Genomic DNA, 16,616 nt, shown 5'->3' with positions numbered 1-16,616 from the left:
GGAGCATCCAGACTTTAAATTGTGCAATCGATTTCAGAATGCAATGAAATGATAGATCACTTATCTGAGTAGGTGTTCTTTTTCTCTTGATTAAAATCTGATTTCTCATATTAGAATACCATCCATAACACAGAAGAAAAATAAAGAGCATCAGGGCAATTTGTTATTAAATAATGTTCATTGATTGTTCAAAGAAGTGTAAGATTAAATTTAATGGGAATAAATGAATTGTAATACAAAAATAAGTAGAAAACAAGTACATAACAGTACCCATTAACAAGGTAACAATGGTGGTAATCTCAATAAAGCTAATTGAAAATAAGTTTTGATCGTACCAAATATCTAAATATATCCTCAAACAACTCAAATGGTATTACAGTACTATACCATTTGGACCCTGCATTCAAAGAGATAATGGTTGCATTCAGGGGTCTCGGTGGAATTAGCAAAGATTTGGACATCCTTACATGGATAACTTCAAGAAACTCTTACTTTAATGATAACCAGCTTGTAGAAGTTAGCCACATTTGTCATTTCATTTTATGTGTGACCCCCAAAATTAATAGTGTTATATTTTATGTTATTCTACAGTTCGTATCCACAGAAATAAAATAACGTCCCAACGAAACACGACTTTACACAGAAATTAAAGCTACAAAGTTCAGTTGTTTTGCAGCATGGATGATCAATTACTTACATTGTGACACCAGTGCCATCAAATTGAAGAACACAGGATGGCATTCCTCCAGTTTACATTGAACTTAACATTAAAATAATGAACTACAAAAAAATAAGTTTAATTTACATCATAGATTAAGGAAAAACATTATCCACATTTCTGAATCTATCTTGAGTGGTGTAATTAAAATGATTTCTTCTCACTCATAGGGCATGACATGGCCAACTTCGATACACATATGACCCAAAAGTACACATCTGTTCAATTCTTCAGTCTTATTCAGAAAATCATGAAGATAATCTTAGACCAAAATACTGTAGTTTTATATGGAAACAGGGGAAAAATAACTGGGAACACACAGCAGATCAGACAGTAACCCTGGGGAGAAAGAGAAAGGCCATTAACTACAAATATTAACTTTTCTTTCTCCTCCAAAAAATGCAGGTTCATGTGCCACATAGTTCCAGAATTTTACATTTCAATTCTTACGACAACACAGAAGTGAATTAATCAAAGTGTCAAACAGGTGTTGTAAGATGGGTTATTTTGGTATTCAATAGGTTAACAGAAAATTCCCATTCCCTATGGCTTTCTCTTAAAATATCACCTAAATTTTTTCTAAAACTGAACTGTTAGCAAAGGAATATTATGTACAAGTATATTGTAATGCCAAGAATTTACAGAGATTCTAAGTATTCAATGGTGTTAGTTAAGAAATTTTATTAACAACATCACTTGGCAAATAAATATGTCTTCAGAATGGAAAAGAATAATGAAGCAGACTAGTTCAGCACTCAACACTGAGCTGAAGTACACATAAAAATGGTTTTATAACAGGTGATCATCTATTAACCTTCTTCACTGGAAGGAGAAACTAGCACTGGGAAGGCCTCCACACCACTGACTGATAAACTTCAAAACATCTTGACACTCTGGGCTGTGAGTTGTCTGAAAATAAAATATTTATTTATTAGAAAATAAATGGATTGACCAATTTATTTATATATAACTAAGATATTCACATGACCCTTTGCATAAAACATCTGCAATCATGCTTTCACTTCAAAATGAACATAGTTGAGCATTTTAAATCAATACAGTCCATATCGTTGTACAAATGGGAAAAAAATCAGACTAAGAAGCTCAAATAGTCACAACCCAGGAATATGTACTTCTTATGAGAACTACAATTAGCTAAACCTTTTTCTCTCTCCTGATTTAACCATTTGTAATAACCTAATTTTGTACTTATTGCTTTCAGGATAATTTTTAAATTTACACGAATGCTTTTGCAATTTGCACAATTACTTACTTTCACGGCCATGAGGAACTTGTTCCAGTCATCTTTGTTTGCTGCTTTTCCAGGCCTTTTGAATTCAATTTTGTGTCGAAGTACAGGATAACCTGAATCATAATAGCAGAAATGGTTAATCAGTAGAAGAAATGGTTGTTTTATCTCTATGAAGCAGTTTAGAGATACATTGTGATGTGCATAGAGTGCAAAGGAACAAAACATTATCATAGTTTTTTTGTCATAAATATTATTTCTTTCATAAATCCTTCATGATACAATGCAGCATGTGGTCTGATAATTGCCTCACACAGCACAAGAAGATTATAGATGCATTATTGGCCTCTTATCAGCCGGCTATAGTAGGTAGAATTGTTCTTAATTTTCTCACCCAGCTTTCCCCCCCCACCCCTGTTCTCTTTCCATTTCTACCAAACAAATTAGTTGATGAGTTTTCATTGAAACTGAGAGCAATCCAGCAACTTCACCACATTTATATTTCCTAGAAAGTCAGTTTATTAATTGGTGCAGTATTAAGACATTATTGAGGTAACAAATTTTATCATGTACTTGACCCAGACGTTAATTAACGGTGGTGTGATTAAAGCATGAATTACTTTTTCCCATCTTTTATCCAAATAGGACAAATAATTAAAAATGTATGTAGCATGAAATAATCATCACCTGTTATGACACAAGGAAGAGAACGGATGCCAGTGTTTACAGCTATTAAGGAGGCTTCATAAGTATCTCGTTCATCAGCTGGTAGGACCTGCTCCACTCGCTGGTCCATCGAAACAGTGAGAACCCAGTCCCTAATCTCTTCCCTCCTCTCATCCTGAAATTTAAAAAAATACTATGAAGCATTTCTGTACAAGTCTCCGCAAAACTAAATAGGTTAAACTGGTATAAATTTTCTTCTGAATTCTGAAATCTTTAGCCATTGATTCTTTATCCAAGAACACTAATTTGACAAAGAATTTTTTTACTGATGGAAAATCTGTGCAAAATTACATCTCAACCAGAACAAGTAATTCTGGTGTAACTCGGAAAGAAAATATATTAAAGTAGATGGCTAAATCTTTTAGCGTGTTGTATGGCTGAGGTATTGCTCCAAAAGTTACAGAACTGAGCCCAGAACTGCATCTTTGGTAGCACTCGAAATAACATACTAACCAGTATTAAGGAAGATCAATGCCTAGCTAGCAAGAACATAGTGGTTTAGATCAAGTGATGGAAGCTCATAGACTGCACATTGGCTTTGAAATTGGTGGTGAAGTGAATGTGATCCTGCCACAGTATCAAAACAAACAAATGGTATCCATGTAACTATTACAATGCAAACCCCTCCTCAACCTTCTTGACCTACCTACAACCTTTGATAGGGTTAACCATACAGTACTCTTCCACTTACGTTCTGCTTTCCTCAGGTTGGTTAGAATGCAACAGCAGTCCAAACAATTTGTGTTGAATCATCTGCACTGGGTTCTTTTCTTATTCCAGTGGTGTTATCTCTGTTGTTCCTGAAGGACCTAGTCTTTGGGCCTCCTCATCTAATCTTACTCTTTATAAAATCATATGAAAACATCCCTTTGATGGTGGCAACAGACACAAAATGCTGGAGGATCTCAGCAAGTTAGGCAGCATCTATGGAAAAGAGTATAATTGGACCAAGACCCTTCATCAGGACTGGAGGAAAAAGGATGAGGAGCCAGAGTTAGAAGAGGAGGGACCACGAGGTGGTGGTGGTGGGGGGGTGGAGTTAGAGGGGTGAAGACCTGGGAAATTGATCGGTAAAAGAGATACAAGGCTGGAGAAGGGGAAATCTGATAGGAGAGGACAGAAAGCCATGGAAGAAAGAAAAGGGGAGGAGGTTCATGTCATCAGGTCAGAGGCTACCCAGACGGAATACAAGGTAACATACACAAAATGCCAGAGGAACTCAGCAGGTCAGGCAGCATCTATGGAAAAAAGTATAGTCGACGTTTTGGGTCAAAGCTTTTGGCAGGATTGGAGAAAAAAAGCTGAGGAGTAGATTTAAAAGGTTGAGGGAAGGGAGAGAGAAACACCAGGTGATAGGTGAAACCTGAAAGGGGAGGGATGATGTAAAGAACTGGGAAGTTGATTGGTGAAAGAGACAGACGGCTATGGAAGAAAGAAAAATGGGGGAGGAGTACCAGAGGGAGGCATTGGGTGGGCAAGGAGATAAGGTGAGAGAGGGAAAAGGGGATAGGAAATGGTGAAGGGAAGGGGGGTGGGAGGCATTACTGGAAGTTTGAGAAATTGATGTTCATGCCATCAGGTTGGAGGCTACCCAAATGGAATACAAGGTGTTGTTCCTCCAACATAAGTGTATAAGTGTGGCCTCATCCTTACAGTAGAGGAGGCCATGGATGGACATATCAGAATGGGAATGGGAAGTGAAATTAAAATGGGTAGCCACTGGGGGTCCCGCTTGTTCTGATGGACAGAGCACAGTGCTCGGTGAAACGGTCTCCCAATCTACGTTGGGTCTCACCGATATACAGATGACCACACTAGGAGCACAGAACACAGTAAATGACCCCAACAGACTCACAGGTGAAGTGTCATCTCAACTGGAAAGACTGTTTAGGGCCCTGAATGGTAGTGAGGGAGAAGGCGTAGGGGCAGATGTAGCAGTATATCTGCTTGCAAGGCTAAGTGCCAGGAGGGAGATCAGTGGGGAGGGTCAAATGGACAAGGGAGTTGCGTACGAGTGATCCCTGTGGAAAGCAGAAAATGGGGGGGGCGGGGGCGCAGGGAAAGGGAAAGATGTGCTTGGTGGTGGGATCCTGTTGCAGGTAGTGCAAGTTTTGGAGAGTTTTCGGAGAAATTTCAGAAGATCCAGATTAGGTTTCAAATCCATCGTGTGGATTGCTCATTTCCATCTCTACAACAATATCCTACTGTACCCTTCTTTCTATTCATCTGGTTGAAATCCTTATCAACAGTTTTGTGACCACTGCTCTCCAGCCTGATCCTCTGCTTTCTCCTCTTCATTACTTGAAGATCTCCAAAACTCTGCTCTCCAAGTCCGCACAGTAAGATTTGCACACCTTGTTTAATGCCCTATATGGAATTATGGCCAAACAACATATTGAAATTCTGCTCATTGTTTACTATTTCTGTAGTCTCACCCAGCCCTAAAACCCTGCAAGTTACATGCACTACTCCGTATCCAATCCGTTAATCATTCCCACGATTGCTTCAGTATTGGTGCCTGTGTCTAGATCATTGTGGTTCACTGCATAGGCCTGTGGTACATAATTTATTGTGAGGGAGTCAAACATATAATCTAAAGCACCTCCAAGGGCCACTCAGAAGAAACATTTTTAAAATTTTTCCACATTTTTATCTTTGAGAGCAAATTCACTACAGAAGGTACATAAATCTCCTCGCTGTCTACCCTCAATAATCATTGTCCTTCCAGTTCAAATAATCTGTTCTCCAAAAGGAGTAAAATCTGCCGTGGCAGAAACAATGATTCAGAGAACCTTATCTGAAACATCTCTTTAAAGATGACTCTTTGAAACTGCATTTAGTGCCAGCAAGCTTCAGTCTTGTATTCTGCATGGTTTAGAATTGAAATCATCCATTTGGTCTTTATTTTCCATACTGGCTTCATGCAAGCACTGGTCGAACTCTCTCCTCACACACCTGCAAATCTTTTCGTTTCAGATACAGTTCTCTTCTGAAGGCTACATTAGAATATGCCTCCATTATCAAAGATGGCAGTACCATACACCTATGCTATAAACTGAATATGCATCTGAATGTGGACAGAAAGCCAAAAACTGCAACAGGAGCCAATCAAGTGCCAGACTAAGAACAGTTCCTGTATTCAGGGCTGGTGTGATTCCTGATGCCAGGTCCAGTTGTGTTCCAGAGAGCTGAGCAGGCTTGGTCACAGGTTCAGTTTGTCCTGGATCTGATGTTCTCCATTTCCAGGTCCAGATGGAGCCCAGACATGGCATTGGCTGGGCTGCCAGGGAGACCAGAACTGATGAGAACATGGAAACTGCTACAATTAAAAATAAAATACAAATAATCTCAATGACACTACAGACAGTTTTCATTAATGACTAGGGACTATTTCTTAAACAGGTCTCCGTAAAGCTGTTCATTCCCCAGTTTACCCATGTTCAGGAAAGGAACATATAAACAGAACTATTTTACAGACTTAAAAAGAAAAAGCACCTACCATTACAAAAATCAAATCTAAAATTTAGCTGTGGTTCTTACGTTTAGAATTACGTATTGTTAAGGAGGAAATAGATAAGCTTATGATATTTCCTTGAATTTACCAAAACATGTTGCTTTGCAGGGACTGGTATTTCAAATGGAATATCAGTTTGTTGAAAATCAGAATGATCCAGCCCATCGAGATTGCCTTCCTCGATTGCCTAGAACCAAAAGACGCACAAGGTTAACAGAGTGATTTTGAGCCAACATTTAGAATATTATTCTCATAGGACAAATGGAATCTAATGTTTTATGTTCCAGAACAAACCAGGTTTTAACGTATCTCATTTCTAAAGAAACAAGTAATCATTGTACTCTAGTTGTAAGGTATTTTTAAAGCTAAGTATTATTCAGGGTGATGAGACATCACAGTTGGTTGGCAGGCAGATACAGAAAATTGTGGTATTAGGTATGCAGATTCATTTCCTACATTTGTCAGTTTCAAATCTTAATTATGTCATTGTAGAACTGAAGTCAATGGAGGCCAAATATGAGGGGGAAAAAAAACAGAAAATTAGTCCTGGCAGTTGGTTCAAAATGAAAATTGCCTTCTTAACAGTGGTGGCACCTGGGACAACAAATGTAAGATCATTCACATCTGTGCATAAAGAATGTTTGCTTGTTACTCAGAATATGCGCCTTCATTCTCCACTGATTCAAAATCTGAACTTGTTTTAGAATTTACTGTCCAAAATAAAATACTGCAGATGCTTGTATTATGAAATAAAATTGAGAACAGTTGGAACTAAAACAAGCTTTACTCCACAACGAAACCTATAGGGGTGGATTATATCTTCTCTCAATTTGCTTCCAGTACGAACGCCATTTCTTTCCACCCCATTTCTCCATCTCCACTGTTGTGATGATAGCAGATTTTCCAGCAGTGGTCCTTTCAACCAATGTTTCTCCTTCAGCATAGATGATAATGCTGTCAGGTAAATTTATTTACATTACTGTGCAAAAGTCTTGAGGCTGAAAATCAGCTAGTAGGTTGTTCCAAACATCTTGGGAGAACTTGCCACAGTTCTTCTGCAGATTTTTTAGATTTAGATTATGAGGACACTCAGTCCTCACTTATTGTCATTTAGAAATGCATTCATTGAAAAAATGATACAACGTTCCTCCAGAATGATATCACAAGAAAACCCAGGACAAACCAAGACTAAAACTGACAAAACCACATAATTATAACATATCGTTACAACAGTGCAAAGCAATACCATAATTTGATAAAGAGCAGACCATGGGCACGTTAAAAAAAAGTCTCAAAGTCCCGATTGACTCATCTCACGCAGTCGGCAGAAGGGAGAAACTGTCCCTGCCATGAACCTCCAAGCACCACAAACTTGCCGATGCAGCACCATTGGAAGCACCCAACCGCAGCAGACTCTGAGTCCATCCAAAAACTTCGAGCCTCGACCAGCCCCTCCAACACAGCCTCTCCGAGCACCATCCTCTGCCGAGCGCTTCGACCCCGCCCCGGCCACTGAGCAACAAGCAAAGCCAAGGACTTGGGGCCTTCTCCTCTGGAGATTCTGGACTACACAGTAACAGCGGCAAGTGAAGCAGGCATTTCAGAAGTTTCACCAGATGTTCCTCCGTGCTCTCACATCCGTCTCCATCAAATCAGGATTGTGCACGGCACCCTACTTGACAAATAACAGACATCACCACCACAGTAGCCACTGCGAGCTGTGTCGTGCTGCCATCTTCTCCTCCCATGAGAAGATGGCGACATGATGCAGCTCCCGTTTTGGCTGCCTCGCTTGCTTCTGTCTCTCCAGGTAATCCCAGACAGCCTCGATGATGTTGAAATCAGGGCTCTGTGGAGGCCATATCATTTATTGCAGAAACCCTTGCTCCTCTTTTTGCTGAGGATAGTTCTTTATGATATTGGCCGTGTGTTTGGGGTGATTGTCCTGTTGCAGCATGAAGTTGGGACTGATCAGATACCTCCCTGATGGCATTGTGTGACGGATGAGAATCAGCATTGAGGATTCCATTAATCCTGGGCCGATCACCAACCCTATCTGTAGAAATGCAGCCACGAACCTGCAGGGAACCTCCACCGTGCTTCACCGTTGGCTGCAGACATGCATCCATGTAGTGCTCTCCAGCTCTTCTATGGACTATTTGCCTCCTCTCTGAGGCAAAAAATTAAAATGTTGACTCATCAGTCACTTACTGCCATTGTTCAGCACCCCAGTCCTTATATTCTTGTGTAGGTGAGTCTCTTGGCTTTGTTTCCACTTCTGACAAGACTTTTCTGGACTGTAGAGGGCTGTTCAAAGTTCAGTGTAAATGTATTACCAAAGTACATATATGTCACCATATACAACCCTGAGATTCACCTACTTGTGTGCATACTCATTAAATACATCATAGGATAGTAGCCATAACAGAATCAATGAAAGACTGCACCAACTTGGGCATTTAACCAGTGTGTAAAAGACAACAAACTGCACATAGAAAGACAAAATAAAATTAAAAAAGCAATAAATATTGAGAACATAAGAGGAAGAGTTCTTGAAAGTAAGTCCATAGATTGTGGGAACATTTCAATGATGGGGCAAGTACTTGGGTTCCAGCAGCTTCTGTGAGCCTGGCTGCAGGAGGAGAGTCTGGCCCCCTGGGTCGTGGGAGCACAGTCGGGCAGCCGGACAGCGGGAAGAGCCAGGTTGGAGGTGTTGACTTGGGTGCAGACCATGCTGTTGCCTGCTACTCAAAGGCACCAGAGTTGGTGCAGTGAAACTGTGAGTAACTGTCTTGGACGTTTCTTTTGCGATCACAATACCCTGTTGGACATTGAGTGCCGCAGGCCTATTTCCCCTGTTTGATGGCGAGACAAAAAGGGAGGCAACACTGTCACCCCTGTAGTAACAGGGACGAGGCCTCAAGCTGTGAGGTTGTCTGCTGCTCTAGTTCAGATGAGGATATGTTGGAGGTGGTGTAGCATGGCGTATGTACTCAGTTGGGGCCTCACCTGTTGTGCCACCCTTCAGTGTTGGATGGGTGGAATTACAGGCTGGACTGTCGAGAACCATCAATTTGTGGGACTTGTCACTCAGGGTCTTGGACTGAAAGTATGTTTTCATGCATGATTATGTCTCTTTTCCTCTCTGCTATTTTGAACGCATGTGTATGTTTTTGTGCCTTGACCCCAGAGAAACACTATCTTGTTCAGTTGTCCCGATGTATGGTTTGAATGATAATTAAATTTGATTTCATTTTGAGTTCAGAGCTGATAGCAGTGCTGGACTTCTTGTGATTTAGAAGGCATGTTAGTTTGATGTAGCTCTCATCCACTGCACTCAATTTCCATGGCCGACCACTACATTTCTGGTCCTCATCCATTTCTTTATGCTTCTTCAGAAGAGTTTGGATAGCACATCTTGAAACTCCTGTCTGCCACAAAATTTCTGCTTAGGAGGGACCTTGTTGATGCAGGATTGACAACCTTGTGTCTTGTTGAAATGCTCACTCTTGCCCTGGTGTAAGAATTGATGATTTGAAGGTTAAATTGTCAGATCTGCTACAACCTCGCCTTTTAGTTTGGTTGTCCTTCACCCAGTTTTATTCCTTCTACACCTGTTTCTGTTCCAGTTAATCAGCTTAGTTCATTCAACTCATTATGTCATTGATCATTAGCACCTCTTTGTGAACTTGGCACTGGGCTATATAATTTGAAAAATTGTCTATTACTTAATACGTTACTTTCTTTACTGAAATACAAACATTTCTCTGTAACATTTAATTTTTTGGGAAATTAATGTTTGAAAATCTAAAATTTGCTCTTTTTTTCTGACACACTAATGCAGAAGACAAAAAATATACTTCTAAAACAAATCTAGAGTGCACAGTACTGTATGTATTTATTTATTGAGATACAGCACAAAACAGATCCTTCCGACCCTTCGAACTGCACGGCCCAGCAACACACTATTAACCGTAATCTAATCATAGAACAATTTACAATCACCAATTAACCTACTAACTGGTACGTCTTTGGACTGCGGGAGGAAACAGGAGCATGCAGAGAAAACCTGTGCCTTCCATGGAGGGATCACACAGACTCCTTATGGATGATGTCTGAACTCCTTATGGATTGAACTCTGATGCCATGAGTAAACTGAGGCCGATGTGAGAGCATCCTTCAGGAGGGTGAACGCATAGAAAGTATGCAGCCCCCAGATGTGCACCAATATCATTAACCTCTCACTTCGGCAGTCTGAGGTTCCCACTTACCCAGGAAGAATGTGGTAAACTGCCTCAATAACTATTGCCCAGTAGCACTCACATTGACTGTGATGAAGCTACTTGAAGCCACTCCTATTTGCCTACCGACACAAGAGGTCCACAGCAGATGCCATTTCATTAGCTCTTCAGTTAACCCTGGAACATCTGGACAGCACAAATGCATACGTCAGGATGCTCTTTATCGACTACCATTCAGCATTCAATACTATCTTCCCCTCAAAAATATGTTTCAAGTCTTTGGCCTCAATACCCTCTTGTGCAATTGGATCCTTGATTTCCTCACTTGCAGACCCCAGTCAGTTCGGATTGGCAACATCTCCTCCACAATCTCCATCAGCACAGGTGCACTGCAAGGCTGCACACTTAGCCCCTGCTCACTTGCTTTATATTTATGATTTATGGCTAAACACAGCTTCAATGCCATATTTAAGTTTGCTGACAACATTATTATCATTGGCTGAATCAAAAGTGATGATGAATCAACATATAGGAAAGAGACTGAAAATCTGGCTGAGTGGTACCACAACGACCTCCCACTCAATGTCAGCACGACCAAGGAGCTGATTTTTCACTTCAGGAGGAAGAAACCAGAGGTTTTTGAGCTCGTCCTTATCAGGAAATTAGAGGTGTTGCTATCATTTCAGAGGATCTGTCATTGGTAAGTGCATTTACGAAGATAGCCCTTAGAAGTTTGCAAAGGCTCGGCAAGACACATAAAACTTGGACAAACTTCCACAGATACGTGCTGGAGAGTATATTGACTGATTGCATCATAGCCTGCTATGGAAACATCAATGCTAATGAATGGAAAATCCTCCAAAAAGTTGTGAATACAGCCCAGTCCATCATGGGTAAAGCCCTTCCCACCTTAGAGCATATCAACATGGAGCACTGTCACAGGAAAGCAACATCCTTCATCAAGGAACCTCACCTCTCTGCCATCAGGAAGGTGGTACAGGAGCCCCAGGATGCACACCATCAGGTTTAGGAATAGTTATCACCCCTCAATCATCAGACTCTTGAACCAGTGGGGATAACTTAACTCGTCTTCTTCCAACTTCCTCGCCCTATCACTGAACTGTTCCCACAACCATGGACTCACTCTCAAGGACACAAAGAGTGATGGGTGCGTGGAATGCACTGCAGGCCATGGCAACAGAGGCAGATACAACAGGGTCTTTTAAGAGAATCTTAGGTATATAGAGCTTAGAAAAATAGAGGGCTATGCAGTAGAATAATTCTAGGCAATTTCTAGAGTATATTACATGGTCAGTACAACATGGTGGGCCGAAAGGCCAGTAATGTGCTATAGGTTTCTATGTTCTATGTTGATCTCATGGTCTCAATAGTTATTGCTTACTTATTTATTATTATTTCTTTTTTTTTGGATTTGCTCTATCTGTTGTCTTTTGCACATTGGTTGGTTGTCCATGCTGTTGGGTGCGGTCTTTCACTGACTTCCTGGATTTACTGATATGCCTGCAGGAAAATAATTCTTGGGGTAATATATGGTGACAGACATGTCCTCTGATAATAAATTTTCTTTACAGTTTATAATAGTGTCACGCTAACTGCTACACTACTGTAGCACCTACATTTGTTTCATTGCCCACATTCGTCCCTCTCTACCCAACCAGAGTAAGAGCAGAATTTCCCCTATGTTCACCTCCAACTTGACCATCTTCTACACTCATAGGGTTACTCATTGTAATTTCTGATATCACTACCAGACAATATATCATCCCTTCCTTTTTCAGTGCTCCACAGGAACTGTTCTGATCTCTTTTATTTTTGGCCTCACACCATTCCAATGAAGTTAACTGTGTGGAAGGAACAGTACTTCATCTTTCAGCCAAATTTCAGCCAAATTTCAAAGTTCAAAATACATTTATTATCAAAGTATGTGTACATTGTACAACCTTGAGATTTGTCTCCTTCCAGGCAGCCACAAAACTAAGAAACAAAAGAACCCATAAAAAATACCAGTCAAACACTCAATGTGAAGAAAGAAAAGGTAAACAAATCCTGCAAGCAATAAAAGTAAGCAAATATCATTAGAAAGCCATGTCTATGACACCTGGGTCAAGACCAAAATCCATGAGGTGCAAACCTTCACAGAGCACATCAACTCAGTGGATAGTAACATCAAACTTACACAAGAAGATATTGACAACAATAGACTGGCTTTTTTAGACTCTGCAGTACTTATCAAAGAAAATAGACATCTAGATATTGAAGTTTGCAGTACACCAACCCTCACAGTTTGACTTCATATCAGAGCACTACATCACCATGCTCAGAATATGCCCACCAACATTACAGTTAAAAACAAGGAGAGCAAGTACTGGGAGAAGCCTTGAAAGCTTGCGGCTGTCCTGACTGTGTCTTCATCAAAACAGCAACAGAAACCAGCAGACATATCAACCTAACAGACAGAGGTAAGGAGCAAAGCAGACGAAAAACATAGTCATCCTTTATGTAGCTGGAGTTTCAGAGAACCTCAGAAGAATTTTCAACAAACACTAAAATCCCTGTGTTTTTCAAACCTACAAACACACTCAGACAGAAACTCATCCACCCCAAGGATCCTACACCCAAACATAAACAGAGCAATATTGTAGATGCTATCCAATGCAATGAGAACTGCACAGATCTATATATCAACGAGACAAAAGAAGCATTTCACAAATGGATGACCCAACATAGGAGGGCTAACACCACAGGTCAAGACATGGCTGTATATCTGCACCTAAAGGACAAGGGATAGTCCTTTGCTGATAACAATGTGCATATTTTGGACAGTGGTTTGAAAGAGGGGTTAAAGAAGCCACAATTGTCAAACTGGAAAACCCATCCCAGAACAGAGGGGGTAGGTACAACACCACCTGTCAGCTACTTACAATGCAGTCCTAACATCTCTACCCCAACGTCTCCACAACAGTTCACACCTCCATTCATGCAAAGATAAGACTAATGACCCTCTCATTACCTCGGACTCTGAATGAGCCTCATGTGATTGTTATACCTTTAAACAACTGACAGAGTTTATAAGCCAGAAAACTACCCACCATGGATCAGAACTGAAGAAGCCTCTCAGATGAGTGGCAAATCATCTTCTAGACAACCAGCAAGTCCAGTTACCTTGATTTACTACTGCTTGATATTAGAAAGCTACGTTTCAGCCCTTATCCAATCTTTCCAAATTGGCTGGTGCATGGATCGATCAAACCTCGATCTCAGTTTAGATGGACGGGCCTCGAATCTGCCTCTCCTCTGCTCTGCTTGCCCCGATTTCACATTAACTTTGCACCTGCACACTTCAACCCTTGCCTCAGCTTCACCTTCACCCGCATCTTGTTTGTGGTGATCGTTTACCATAGTTCATGTTTCATGACTTAACTCAACACTATCAGATAATCAATCACTCATGTTTTACCACTAACATTTCCACCATTTAGTATCATTTTGCCCTTGCTTCTCTTCAGGTAAGTCAGATCTCATTTATCTCCACCAAATTTGTACATGTTCTGGATTACTCTTACCATCTCTGAGACCACCACCATTCAATCTCTCCTGGTCTCTGCCCTATGAAGGACTTTCCCACTTTCTCTGCAACCTTGAAATTTTAAATCTGCTTCCCCTCTTCTAATTGCTTTCTGTATTTTCAGTTTGCTTTTTAAGATTTTGCATTTGTATATTTTACCATTACCCGATTAAATTCTCCAGTAAACTTTGTGTACATTATTTGTGATAAATCTTTAAGGAAAAGGCCAAATAAAATCAATGCATTAGCAAAGCAATTTTTTTAACATTCCTTTGACTCATTCAGCCTAAACATAACCTGACAGTGCTTATTTAAAAAACAAACTCAAAAAGCAGATGAGATAAAAGAATGGTGTCCAGAAAAATCACAGATCAGAATCATGTTTATCATCACTGACACGTCGTGAGATGAGTGGTTTTGCGGCAGCAGTACTGTGAAATACACTGCAACGTCCTTCTTGTTCCAGAATTACTTTAAGATCCAATCTTAAATAAAATATATTTTCATTCAACAGTGCAGTGATCAAGATGAATTGTGACAACCTGATGCATTCAGTCTGCTTGTCTGAATACAAAACAAAAACTTCCTTGGTTTCATGCTTCCTAGAAGCAAAAGCATATTGTAAACAGCAGACAGGTCCATTATATTAGAGAACTGATCATTCTTAACAGTATTATCATGTGGTACAGAGATGATAGGCTGTGCAACACACACAAAATACTGGAGGAAATCAGCAGGACTAAAGAAGGGTCTCGGCCCAAAATGTCAACTGTTTATTAATTTCTATAGATGCTGCCTGGCCTGCTGAGTTCCTCCCGGACTTAGTGTGTGTTTCTTTGGATTTCCAGCATCTGCGGGTTTTCTTGTGTTTATGATAGGCAGTGCTTCAAGAGAGAAAGAGAATTGAGAAAGCAGCAAATCAAAAAGATATATGATTAGTAGTGTAATTCACTTTACATATGCAAGTAGCAAAGAACAGATTAACCAGATTGCACAAAATAAATTGTTTATTTAGCGTATTCATTAATTAAAATATCTAATCACTTTTAACATTGTGACTTCTGTAAAGACCAGAGTTTTATAACTTAGTGTGGCACTGGCCATTATGATTTGATGGCATTGGTTTTGGAACTCTACCATTCACACCAATAGGGGAAATAGTTTAATCATCACCCACCCCCACCACCAATCTTAATCATGCAATGCATCATTCAGTGCTCAAACTTGACCAAGTCAGGACCACTTAAAACATTTCACTGAGTTGAAATCTCCTCATTATTTTACCCACTTGACCAAAATATCTAGTTTTTCTACATTGCACTCTTCAAGTTTAGTTGGCTTTTAATCATGTAATTACTGGATCACTCATGGAAGGAAGTCTTTCTCAGATCTATTGAACTGGCTGAACAGAGTTCACCAGCAGTCAATAGTGTTTGGAATTCAAATATTAAGTTTCTGAAAATAATGCTCTAATTCAAAATCTTTCTTAACTATGCTGAGTTACAAAAAATGTTTTTCCTTGAAAAAAATCTGAAATTAAGATACTAAAGCACTTACATCACTGAGATCCAGGAAACGATTCAGGAAAATGAAAGCCATGTTCTCCCATCCAACTGCCTGCAAAAGTAAGATTTTTTACAAAAGCTTAACTACTAAATAACCAAAAATCACATGAATAATAACATCCAGATATTATTAGAAAGCTTCAAAAGGGAGCTTTATTATTTCATCAGATGCTCAGTTTTTACAATTTCTTCCCCACAGACAGGTTGCCTTTAAATTCACAATAATTTTCTGTATCAGTGAGTTTTGTGCTATTATCAGTTACCGTATATTGCTATGAATTTCAAGGGGAAAAAAAGCAAGTACTGATTTCCATTAGCAGAACAGAAATATAAGGTACAGATAAAGCCTAACTGAAGTTCCAACCTGAATCAGTAAAATATCCAACTTTGCAACAGAAGTCTAATGGCACCAATCAAAATGTGATAAGCAGTTGGCTTGTATAGTTTGAGGAAGAATTACTGGGAAAAATCAGCAACATACAAGAACTAAAAACTCTGTTGCCTCTGCTATTGTGATGGTTGGATGGGATGGGGTGTTGAGGATGAGGGGATGGGTTATGTCAACAGTTAAGTAGATCAAAGTGTCAGGTAAAGGGAGGGTTGAAAGTTTAGGCTGAGTTTCTTCAGGGAATAGAGGACCCGAAAGAGAGTTATTTAAATACTCACCTGAAAGGGGACACAGTGTTTTCAGCATAGTCCTGCCTCCTACTCAGTCACAATGCAGCAGGGTTCAAGGGTGCGGTGAAAGTATGCAAGCTATCCACACATAAAAGGAAATCTACCTAAGTAGCTGCCAGCCTACGCTGCATGCCATTAGGCACCATGCCTGTAGTGGAGGTCCTCTCATTATTAGGTGTCAGTCACAGAATAAGACTTTCTAGCAGCTTGTCTCATTTCTCCTGTTATGGATAGTTCCAAAAGGAAGGCCTATTTGTGCATCCATATCCAGGAGCATTGGCCTAGACATTGTCAAAACACCACTGACTACTTATCATACTATTCCTGTAGATTTTTGCA

The 16,616-nt window shown here is 40.0% G+C and overlaps 1 protein-coding gene across 2 annotated transcripts in view; it reads right to left on the bottom strand.

Annotated features, from left to right (window-relative positions):
- Positions 1 to 227: 227 nt before the first annotated feature.
- Positions 228 to 16,616, bottom strand: part of ift172 (intraflagellar transport 172) — a 209,920-nt gene continuing 193,531 nt past the window's right edge. The window contains exons 44-49 of one of the 2 annotated variants that reach the window (XM_072251419.1): positions 15,592 to 15,651; positions 6,296 to 6,394; positions 2,655 to 2,808; positions 1,992 to 2,083; positions 1,533 to 1,627; positions 228 to 1,057 (exon numbers count right to left, since the gene is read on the bottom strand). In XM_072251419.1, the coding sequence (XP_072107520.1) occupies positions 1,538 to 1,627; positions 1,992 to 2,083; positions 2,655 to 2,808; positions 6,296 to 6,394; positions 15,592 to 15,651 (495 nt within the window). In that variant the 3' untranslated portion in view covers positions 228 to 1,057; positions 1,533 to 1,537. Of the gene's footprint in view, positions 1,058 to 1,216; positions 1,628 to 1,991; positions 2,084 to 2,654; positions 2,809 to 6,295; positions 6,395 to 15,591; positions 15,652 to 16,616 lie in introns of those variants that run through there. The other variant, XM_072251420.1, reaches the window with a different exon arrangement.

The sequence above is a fragment of the Mobula birostris genome, chromosome 2 (genome assembly GCF_030028105.1).
Source record: "Mobula birostris isolate sMobBir1 chromosome 2, sMobBir1.hap1, whole genome shotgun sequence".
Taxonomy (NCBI): Eukaryota; Metazoa; Chordata; class Chondrichthyes; order Myliobatiformes; family Myliobatidae; genus Mobula; species Mobula birostris.
The sequence above is the reverse complement of the archived record's forward strand: the minus strand, read 5'-3'. Positions and strand labels throughout refer to the sequence as shown.